General features: G+C 47.1%; 1 protein-coding gene across 1 annotated transcript in view; it reads right to left on the bottom strand.

Moving 5' to 3' along the window:
• Positions 1-12,019, bottom strand: part of LOC144174058 (phospholipid-transporting ATPase VD-like) — a gene marked incomplete in the record, with an annotated part of 124,638 nt that overhangs the window by 22,879 nt on the left and 89,740 nt on the right. Inside the window, 3 exon segments of the mRNA XM_077702477.1 lie at positions 111-217; positions 2,086-2,171; positions 3,083-3,287. Coding sequence (XP_077558603.1) covers positions 111-217; positions 2,086-2,171; positions 3,083-3,287 — 398 coding nt within the window.

The following is a 12,019-nucleotide window of genomic DNA, read 5'->3' as shown; positions in this document are numbered from 1 at the left end:
CTGAAGAAACAATGCAGAGAATGCATGCACACGCGGGCACCAAATTCCCTTTTTCCTTTTTTTCCATCCCATGTCACATTGCCAACGTCCGAGCCATGCAGCTGACTTACCAGCATACACAACGATTCCTTCGATGAAGTCTGCATTCTTGAGAACGCAGTCTCGGAGAAGTAGGTTGTCAGAGGTGACAGGCACTTTCTCGCCACTGGGATGGCAGCTGGAAGAACGTTAATAGGGCAACATAAACCTCCTTTCTAAGCACAGCACTCCCTTAGCATGCTGTTATGAGAACATAGCAGAGTACAAGTGCAGCAATCCTAAGCTATTTTTTGTCAGTCATTCGTCAGCTGTGAACGTGCACGGTGAAAACTGCACATAACATAACCGCTTGAAGTGCAAGACCGCATATTACGTAGATTCTGTGAACGTCGGCTTACTTACCATAGAACCCTATGTATGAATACTGCTTAAAACACATTCACCCGAAGCACAGTGCCAGTTATAACATTGTTTTTAAGGGGCCTGCTGATAAACAGGAACAGATGGCACGTCATTTCAGCATTAAAAGAAAAGCAAAAGAAAACAAGGAGCAATAGGTCACTTGACATGGCTTCTCTCCCCTCTAATACGGCTGCGGAAAAAAAAATAATAACAACGCAGTCGCTCTCTTTGAAGTCCCGTGATAACTCCACCACCCTCTCCCCCTTGCACTGATAACCAGCAGGACATGGTGCCGATAAGCAACCGCTGTTTGCATTGCCAGCAAGCACATACTACAAAAGTAAGGCAGGTTCTAATCTCATTGTACTGGCAGTATCGGCCGGCCTTTTGCTGCTATAGCATCTGCTCTAATAAGTGCCTAGAAGCGATAAGCACCCACTGTCGAAACAAAGCTGATGCGAAAAAAGAAACAAACATTGTCTACGTTCATAAGTGGTGCCTGGTCGAGTAATGGTAAATATAGTATCACTAAGTATACGCTGACTTAGTGGTTCCAGGTAAATGCAGAGTGCTTGAAAGGTACACTGAGCATGTGGCCTTGGTAAGTGCCATGCCCTGGTTATAGTGTGGTTCCACTCATGGTGAGCACATAGAAATCTACACTGTACATGTGTTTGGAATGCTGTCATGTCCACTTGCAATAAAGTTTGTTTTTACTGGGATAGTACCTGTTGTAGCAAAACTGTTTATAGTTTATATTGAACAAAAGAAGTATATTATATTTCTTATTTGTGGTGACTTTGTCAGCGAATGATATTAATTAGTCAGGCACATTTACCTTCTGCTTGCAAGGCATTGCAAAGAATGTGTACATGTTGCATGTACAGTTCTTGTGTAATATTTATGTGTTTCCTTGAGCTGTTTCTTCACTAGCCTGAAACTCATGCACATTTCTCTAGGCTTCCGAAGGGTAATGGCAAGCAAAATAAAGCCAATTTTTTAAATGTTTTAAAAAATTAAAAAAAAAATTAAAAAAAAAATGAACACCAAGTGAGCTACGTACAAAAAAGCATGCTTTCAAACAGGCAAATTCTTTCAAGCCCTTGGACATGCTCAAAAACTTATAAACACCTATTAAAAGCCAGAACAATAATTATTTCCACTGAAACACTACTTCTGGCAAACGAATTCATGCCCGTTCATAGAAAATGTTTCTCCACAAATAATGAACTTATCACTAATTTCTTGTTGTCAGTTGATTGTTTATGCAAACGCCAAAGAAAAATGAAAAAGACGCAACATGAAATTTCTTTTTCTTTGAGCCTCTTATACAAGTATCCTCGGCAGACAACACAGATTAGTCAAAATAGTACTAAAAAAAGTGATGTGTTTTTCCGCCTCAACAAGAACTAAAAAGAGAGAAAGACTCTATTCGTATTAACGCCCACATTCCAGACAAGCAGGCAAGCTTTGAAAAAAGGTGTATTGCTTTAGATGCATTAGCCAGCCATGAAATGTTTTGTGCAAAGATAAAATTTTGCACACATAAGATGTTCCAGTGAACACCGATGTGCCTCTTGTTTCCGTCTGATTAGCTCCCAAGGGAAAATGTCCTGAGCAGGTGTTTAGCCTCAGCGTACTCACATGAATCCATGAAACCTGTAGAGCTTGCAGTTGGGTGGGTCACATTCAATGGTGCTCGTAAATGACAGCGGATGGAAGGTGTCACTCTGCGCCAAGAGAGAAGGAAGACCGTAATTAGTACACCCCCATATCGGTACCAGGACACAAGACACCTAAGTGAGTGCTGATGATGACCCAGCACACCCCAAAGACACCAAAGCTAAGAACAATGCATAAACTAGCAAATTACTTACACCACGGGTTAACAAAAGTGTGAGCATAGGTACAGTGCAGTGGAATTTCAAATGAAACACAGAAACACAAGGTATGCACTCTTTTAACCATTCATAGATGTGCTTAGACGCACACAGAGCCCAAGCTTGTGCCTGGAAAATTTATTCCACAAAGCAACAGCAGATAGGGGACTGGGGGGCTGGGGGGAGGGAGGGGGGGAAGTATTAAAATTACCAGCATGCTGAATCATGAAAGGGGCATTAAAATAAATTATATACCTGTAGTATCCAAAGCACTGCATGATTTTGTGGAAGTTTCAGCAACTACACTACGTCGTAAGTCTTCAAAAGCCTACAGACTGTAGGCAATGTCTATACAGGAATCATCTCAGATAAGAACAACCTTTGTAGCCAGCAGCTGTTCATTACAGAGACTTTGTTGATCCTCTGACAGGCGTTTGTAGCCGGCCCACATAACATGATTCCCCGTCAGTTAACCGGCTGGGAGTGCGAATCAAGCGGCACATGCCAAATGCCCCCATATCGTTGACAATGCAACTTTTCGATACTGTTCAATTGAAAAGTGCTGTACTTTCAATGGTTCAACAAAGCAAGGCCCAGATTACAAGCTGCCCCTCCAGCAGTTTTTTCCCTCAGAGCCCTAATTGCATTGTATTTTGGGTAGATGTTTTTCTTCTGCACCCTGTGGCAAGAACAGAAACGAGCCACCTTCGATCCGAGTGCCTTGAAACCTTCCAGGAAAAATGATGGGAGGGCATTCTCACATGGTCGGCATATCCCCGGACCACCTGCCGCTGCTTGAGGTTCGTCTCGCCATCCAAGTTTGCCGTCTCGATGTAGCAGAGGCCCTGGTCATCGCTTGAGCGCAGCAGCAGGATGTCGGCAGGAATGACCTCGTTGCAGGACAGGTGGACAATGTCGCCCACCCGCACATGTTTCCACAGGGTCTTCACGTAGCGCCCACTCTGCCTGCACAGGGGAAGACGAGGGAAGCAGGCATGAAACCATGTCCATTAAAGGCCCAATAGTCATGCACCCTCCACAAGCCTGTTGCAGTGGGCATTTGTGGGGTTAGCAGGACCTTTTGTGTGTGAAAAATTAGCATGCTGTCGCATCCTTTTGAGCAGCACGGCTAAAGAGCTGCCAGGTGCTGTCTCCAATGGTACCTTTGGTGCACTGCTTCAGTGCGTATTTAGGCAACTCAAGCCTGCGCAAAGCGCAGACTTCATTAGGGAAACTTTTGAGACCGCTTGCATTTACTTGCCAGCTGGTTTAACATCATGCAATGGAACTCCAGAGTTTTGATGTTTGCGACTGCTAGAGTTAGGCGCTGGTCATTTAGATGAAAGACACTTTTAACTACATATTTAAAAAGCTGGAAGCACCTTTAAAATGCGAACCCTGATCCTTTACAAAAGCATTTTTCCCCCCAAGCACAAAAATGACAAAAATGAAGGTCCTCAAATAATGGTATATTTTTCACATGTCTAAATTCACATGTCTAAACATGTAATCTTACGTACGACAACCAAGGAGAGGCCAAATGAGATCACGAGCGGATACGAAAATTGGAACACAGTTAACAGTGGTCCATCTGCAGGTGATGGAGTTCCGCGATCACCCTCTAGGAACATTGTCCCCCTCCTTGTAGCCCACTTTTTCCATACACAAGACATACCCGCCACCCATGGTCTCTGTAAATTCATTCATTCACTAATTTTGGTTTAATCTGGTTACTATTGTTTCCAGCCACAAACACGCTCCACAGGTTATACAGCATCGGAAACACAATGTGATTTCATGCGCATTGGAATTATTCCAGAAAATAAATGAGGGACAAGATTATTCGCTTCATGGTTTGTGTTTCCAAATGGAACACAAGAACAGTGAGCACTCACTTTGCACATTAATGTTACTTTTCTGTCGTTCCATGTAAGCTTAGCGTTCCTCTTAAAAGGCATTTGTTCTATTTGTTGAACTGCAATGAGCTGCAATGTAGGTGTCACAGCGGATACAATATTTGTACAACCTAAAGAAATAGTCATGGAGAGATGCGACACGACATTTCGAGCAAATGCACGTAAGGGATCTTAAAGATATACTGCACTTCCCTGTTGATACGTCAGCGCAGAAATTCTGAGACAGGGAAGTCAGAACAGGAATGAATCAAGTGAACGAATACACGTATACTGGCCAGGTTCCCTCTTTTTTTTCCTTAAAAGTGAGTGAAGAGACTGAATTTCAGTGTTCCCTTTTAATTTCACGCTGCAACTTCCCCATTCAAACTGTTATCAAGCAAGACAACGGCACTGATTCGCGTTCAAGTAAATCCAGCCTTTCAGTCGTTTTTGACCTCGCCTCACTGGCGTTGTAGCCTAAGTGAACAAGCTCATATCGTTTACATTAGGGAGGGACGATGCCCACTGCAAGAGAACTAATCAAGTCCGTTCCCCACAGTGGCCGGTCGCTGAGCAGAGCATGCTAGGTTCGCTGCTTCAGTCTGGCTTTCTTCGGCAGTTTACGTCTTACGAGTGTCATTCTCAATGCAAGGAGGCTGGCGGGTGACCAAGCCACCTCCTCCACCCAACAGCATGTAGGCTCGATGGACAGGTGCACGTCTAAAGCAGGTGCCCGGTTCCAGCTGCAGAGGCTGCCAAATTTACCGGCTACTTTGTACCGCCTGCCTTTGCTCACTAACTCTCACTACTGCGACGCCAAATGCATCCACGCATCCCGAACGCAGCTCCTGCGCGAGGGGGTACATACGGGCGCCCGGCCGAGAAGCTCCGTTATTTAAAGGCGAAAGTGCGGGGGTCGGCCCAGCGCTATTTCGGGTCCCATGCCCGCGGGCGGCCACTCAATCTCGTACCACTGCGAACGAACCGCGGCGCAGGCGGCCACCTGCGAAATAGCCCAGGATCGGAGCCCCGCCGGAGAATGCACGGCCGCCAAGATGTACGCGCCCATCAATCACGCCCGCCCAGCGGCTCATTTCGCGGCCTGTAGACAACCAGACGCCTGCCTTCCAAGGGCCGACGCCCTTGTTTTCTAAAACTACGGCCATAACTCTTTGCCTCGTAAGACCTGTCGGGCCGCACAACGAAGCGTAGGAGGCTCTGATCGTCAAATATGTGAGCCGATCGCCCGAAGCCGCGGTTAGGCGGCGCCGACGGGAGAGAAACGAACGACAGTGAAACGCGAACGAGCGATACCACGTACAGAACATAGAACAGAACATAGAACATAGAACTAGAACAGTATATATACTAGTACGGCGGAAAAGAAAAAGGACTTGTGGTTCTAGAGCGCGCGGGTGCATCCCCTATCACACCCAGCCGTCATCTCAGCAAGGCACACAAAATCACCCGAACTGAACTAAATAACAGCAAAAATGAACCTAAAATGGACTAAATATAGCGTACGCATATTCTAATAGGCATTCCGCAACCAGCACGGCCACCAATTTGCTGTCCTTCTAGGAAGGACAAAACCACCAAAATTGAAAAAAAAAGAAAAGAAAAGAAGAAAGAGAGAAAGAAAAACAAAACGCACTAAATGCGGAAACAACCACGGTGTAAAAAATACTTAACGAAAGTAGCCGAAACCGACATAAACGAGAAAAAAACCCACAAAAACGTAGAAAAAAAAACTGTGGTTGATTCCTCTGTCATAGGAATCTGTAAAAAACGAAAGTAAAATTGGCAGCGAAATCTGCAGCTGAGCAAGATTTATGGGACGGCGGCTGCCTTGTGGATGTGCTTGGCGAGCGACGCCCTGCTGGCGATCGCTTCGGCAAAGGTGTACTGGCGTCATTCCCGTGTCGGATATGACATCAGTGAAATCTCGGTGCATTCCGGCATAAAACTTTCACGTCAAAATATAAAACCCGAAAACGAACAACACCAAGTATAACGTACTCTTTAGTATTAAATGTTGCTTCCCCGCAAGAAGACCCTGAGTGCAGGGGTGCACCCTTTACAGGCCGCTTGCTTCGTTGTACTGGCATCACTTCTGTGGCGGATATGACGTCAGCGAAATCTTCATGTATCCGGGAATATAACCCTTTCGTGTCAAAAAAACTGTAGCTGCGTAGTTGAATTAAAGGGAACAAAATTACGCGAAATTCCTTTTATAATAACAAAGATGCCATAAATTGATTTTATGCATGATACAAATGTTATCGAGTAGAACAAACAAAAACTAAAGACCTTACGGCATTCGAGCTCGGGTTCACAAGATCGCTATCTGGAAGCGAAACCACTACACTTTTTTTCTTTCTTGTCGAAACCATTACACCGCAAAACAAGACAGTCTAGTTAAGTTAAAGAACTTTATTTGGCTGTGCCCGCTAGGAAACGCCTATACGCCCCCTTCCCATCTCTCTCTCTGTAACGGTATATATATCATTGGGCAACGGTGCATATACCGTGCTTACGCACCTATAAGGGGTCTGCAACAGATCGTCTTGTGAATGGCTCTCAATGAACGAAAAATCCGATACCGGCATCGGAAGCCATATGACTCTTACCCCACATGTATAGCAAGCATTCCGCCTTCCATAGCGCGGGAACGACTATATATATATATATATATATATATATATATATATATATATATATATATATATATATATATATATATATATATATATATATATATATATATATATATATATATATATATATATATATATATATATATATATATATATATATATATATATATATATATATATATATATATTGCAGGTGTGCACACAGTGACAAGGACACCACCGGGCCAAGCCGCCTCGCCAGGTGCTACGCGGGTCCGGGGCGCGCCGCAAGCGGAGAAGCCGGGAGCAATGACTCAGGCGTCCGTCGTCGCAGTGACAACACACATATCCGCCTGACCCGGCGACGACCGCATCACATCGCCTGACCCACCGCATCGATCGACGGCCGTGGGCGTTCACCCACGGTCGCCGGCAGCACGCCTTCGGAGAAGAGTACAAACTGAGGCACGGAGGTGCACGAACGCGACCGAGCACGCTCGCTAATGCCGCAGTGATAAGTCTCTATCCAGCCTGAGACCGCCTGAGAGTCATGTGGCAACGACACGGCAGTCGTTGCCACGTGACTCGTATATACGATGAAGCTTCAACGTAAATGTCTCGAGGAGTCGTGCACGCAGTTCACAGATGTATAACGCCCACGTTCATTTACACCAACCAGGTGGCGACCACTGCTACAATACGATGATTCAACCAACAGCACAGCAGCTTACTCCACGCACCCCCCTTTCCCTCTGAAAATGTTCCAATGAGCCCGAAGCCGAGTATCCCAGGCGATTAAAATGCAACAACCGCACACGATACCAAGACCGCGTCTCCCGCTAAACCCATTTTTTTAACAAGTTGCAGATAAAGAATGAAAAGCATTTCCGAGACATTTCTACACAATTAAAAAAAAGGGAAGTGGGGGAGGGGGGGATAATTTCCGGCTACCCGCACGTAGTGACGTCTATTTGAGTTTTCTGTATTTTTATACGTCGGTTAGCCGGACTGCCGGTCAGGCAAATAGTTTCTGGCCACCATGTACCCTAGTTTGTGCAAACCTGGCATTGTCACCGTTCCTCAAACGTTAGTTGCCGATTCCAAAAAAGAAAAAAACTCAGGTGTTATTCCACTCCATAAGAATGGATGACCAGCGAAGCCGCATAGGAACAGCCCAAACCCTCGACACCCAATGACTAAGCAGAGGAGAGAGCTGTGGGGATGTGTCCAGTTCCGAGAAAAATTAACAGCAGAATTTTAATCTTCACCCTATACATATTCCCGACACAGCCAAAGCTGGCACCGAGAAATTCAAGCGCCCGCAATGGGTGAACTGTCATCAAGACACTCCGTCGGTGACTCCAACGTGACTCCAAACGAAACAAGTATAGCAGCTCACCCAGTCCATGTGGGAACAGTTTGGCCAGCCGACATTCTCGTATCGCATGGTGCGCGGAGCCTTTATTATTCCTCCGCAACTTGTAAGTTGCATAATTGTGCATGAGCCAGGGGCTGCTTATGTTAACGGACGGACATAAGAAGTCTCGCCATCCTTGCCATATACACACTCGCTGTAAAAGAGTATAGGGCTGTAAAAGAGCTGCAGCGAAATCTGCAGCTGAGCAAGATTTGCGGGTCGGCGGCTGTCTTGTGGGTGTGCTTGGCGAGCGACATCCTGCTGGCGGGTCGCTCCGGAAAAGGTGTACTGGCGTCATTTCCGAGACGGATATGACGTCAGCGAAATCTTGGGGTATCCCGGCATAAAACACTTTCGTGTTAAAATATAAAACCCGAAAACGAGCAACCCTAAGTATAACGAACTCTTTAGTACTAACAGTTGCTTTCCCACAAGAAGACCCTGTGTGCAGGGGTGCACCCTTTACAGGCCGCTTGCTTTGCTGTACTGGCTTCACTTCCATGACGGATATGACGTCACTGAAAGCTTTGCGTATCCGGGAATAAAACACAAATTCCGTGTTAAAATGACACATGAGCAAGATAATACTATACAAGAAGAGCGACAGGCTCCCGATCAGGAAGGACGCGAGAGAAAGAGACACCATGATCTTTCCAAAAGCTGTTCCCGCTAGAAGGGGTCTTAGGCATTCGCTCAATTGTAAGCAGTCAGAGGCAAGAAAGCGTAAATGGATAAAACTCCCACCTCCCCTCGCGGGAACCCCTGTGTAGATGCGACGCATAGCGGGTTCACGTTGCAGCGTTGGACAGCGGAGGAACGGCGCTGGAACGATGGAGCGGAGCGGCGCAGGCACCGCGTTTTATAGCGCGCATAACGGTGAGGGAACGCGCCGGCGCCAGTGCGCTTGCCCCGGCTATGACGCAACACAATCCAACACAATTCACTTTAATCCAATCCAATCCAAGCCAATCCATTCGAATCCAATCCAATGCCCCTCGCGAGAGAGTGTTCGCTATCGGAGAGGAGAGGGGGTGAGCGGCGGAGAGTGCAGCTCAAGCGGCGAGGATAATGGGGGAGGGGCGGACGCCGACAACAACGCCGACGCCGGATGCAGGGACAAGGCGAGTGAATGAGATGCAGTCGCATCTAATAAAAGAGCCACTCTAGATTTTACGGACACTTTCTTGTTCAGCGAGACATGCAGATATACATTCAGAAAGCGTCGCCTTTGTACACGAAATGCTGGAGGAGGTGGATGAATGTAACCATCGTGGACAAATTGTTAGTGCTGATCCTAGTCCCCAAAAAGAAATCAGGCGTAGAATTAGTACTTGTTAAGCAGCACTCGGCAAGAGTTTTCAAGTAATGAGTAGCAACTGTTACCACTGTCACTGAAGATAATTGTATGCAACTGGAGCGTGCTGTTGGTGACCAATCAGAGGGCAGGAACTTGACGCGCTCAACATGAGCCCCCGCGAAGAGACGCTTAACGCACTTAGCTGACCATTCTTACTCGGAACCTCGCATAAATTTCTTGATCAGCCTGGCTTTGGTGGCCCCCAATCGTCAGCATTCGGGCCGATTCGGCGGTTCGGCATACAAATCACAGCAGCGTAATAGATAGTGTCGATGAAAAAAAAAAACGCGTGCAAGACAAGTTCTTCTCGTTCTTTTTTTTTTTTTTGCATTCTACGCAACGCCTTTTTCGCCGCCGTTTCATGCATACGTATTCAAGACAAATACAGGAAATCAATGCGTCGAAGTGAACGACGACGACTTGCACAAACCTGGCGCAAACGGATTTTTTTCCCCCCTATCCGCACGTTTGTGCGAAGCGGATGGCAGAGCAAAACGCCAGCAGCAGCAACAACCCGCAAGCCGATGACCCGCAGCACACATCCTCCAGCCGGGACAATAAAGAGTCCATTTCCCAGCGGCTTACACGGGTTGCCCGCTGAAAGACGGCGATACGAAGGAATCCGTAAGCTCATACGCGCGGCATAGGTACATGCGGGAAGCTGGAAAGGCGTATGCCGAGTCCGACCTGCAAGCGACACGAAGCGCGTCGTTGGCCGCATTTTGGGCGGCCGCCGTGGTGCGCCCGGAATCTCGACCTAGCGTGCGCGACGGACTGAGTCGCAGCCCTTGGCGCCAAAGCAAACCGTCGCGGCCATTCCCCACCCTTCCCCTGAGCGGAATGTCAGCCGTCCTTTTAAACGACATCATCCTCGTGTTCCCGTGACCTTAACACATGCACGCCACTCCTCTGTCTTTCTATTTCTACGCTGACTCAACGGGGAAACACGTCTGTGACACTTCATGTGTCACACCTTCGCCGAATATGGAAATGTTAATACGGCCTTCGCATTTCCATACGACCGCTTATGCTGCCTCCAAAAAAGAAATGTCTCCTTAGCAATGCTCCAGCGCACAGTAGTGAAGGCGATATTACAGGGCGCCGGCGTATAGCGCTCCCTGTAGGAAATGCATGGGGCCTTATGGAAGTATGTAACCGCAGAAAATGCCATCCTCGCGATACACGTGTTTGGTAGTTAAGCCTATTTTAGAGGGACTCAGTGCTCAGGTCTCATGAAGGTATACACGGGGTCTCATGAAGGCCTTTCTACGTCCATATCGAACTGCTTATATTTCCTATAAAAATGTTTTCCAGCAGTGAAGTTGTGTATCGTAGTGAAGTCGACTTTAGAAATGCTGGGTGTATACAGCAGAGTGGCTCACGAATTTGTCCCATAACTCCCGCTTCGAGGGAAGTTTCTGCAATTCTCTTTTTACAGCGAAGCTGTTAGCCTCTCGTTGGTTGGAAAATTTCGTGTCGTAAACAGAAAACCCAGGCAGGACCCAGCAGTTCTCGCCTAAGACGCAGACCGCATGCGTCAGGCTAATCGGGCATACAGCATGGGGCTCAGTATTCGATCACTTAAGAAAAAAAAAACACAAAACAAGCATCACGACTAGCGTCACTAAACAGAGCAATTCTTGCCCTAGCACGCCGAGCGCACGCGTCAGGCTAGGCACGACCCAGAATTTGCCGCCAGGGGAGCCTAGTGCAAGTGACAAGCCCGCCGAGACAACGAGGAACATTTCATACCCTCCCCCATCAGCAAGTGTAGTGGTTTACAACAGCTGCGCTGGACTTCCTCTTTCGCAGGGCGGGATGGAGACTTTTTTTTTTTTTTTTTTGAAATATTAATATGTATCCACACTTTTCCGCAGTTTTAGTTCGCCACGGTCGCCGTTAATGTATACAGCACAGGGTTACTGGCTTTCATCGCTGACCTTTGGGGCTTGTTTTAAGAGCGAAGCTCTTCAGCAAATCGTAATTTTTTGTGCCCGCAGTTAAAAATACCAAGAAATTGCCAAGCGCGCCAACGTAAGCGCGGGCCTCGCAGCGACCGCCCGGCAGTTAACAAAAGCAAGGAAATACCCAGCGCTTCTGTGTGCCTCCGTCGCGATGACCGCCCAGCGTCCCCTGCGCACGTTTTTCAAGCCAAGCATACCTACTTAGGGAGATTAGCCAATTATGCGGCAACCGCCCGGCAGTTTAAAAAAAAACAAGAAAACGCCGAGCGCTAGTGTGCGCGTCGTGTGCCATATATGTGTGTGTGCCATCGGCGCACGTTTGTAAGCCAAGCATACCCACTTGAGAGATTGGCCAATATTGGCCACACACACAAAAAAAGAAAGACTCCATCGTTCGCCGTAATCATGGCAACACTTGCTCGGAACGAG

Source organism: Haemaphysalis longicornis, unplaced genomic scaffold (genome assembly GCF_048455015.1).
Source record: "Haemaphysalis longicornis isolate Haplotype H1 unplaced genomic scaffold, Haemaphysalis longicornis Haplotype H1 scaffold_3, whole genome shotgun sequence".
Lineage (NCBI taxonomy): Eukaryota > Metazoa > Arthropoda > Arachnida > Ixodida > Ixodidae > Haemaphysalis > Haemaphysalis longicornis.
Note: the sequence above shows the minus strand (reverse complement) of the source record. Positions and strands in the feature narration are given on the sequence as shown.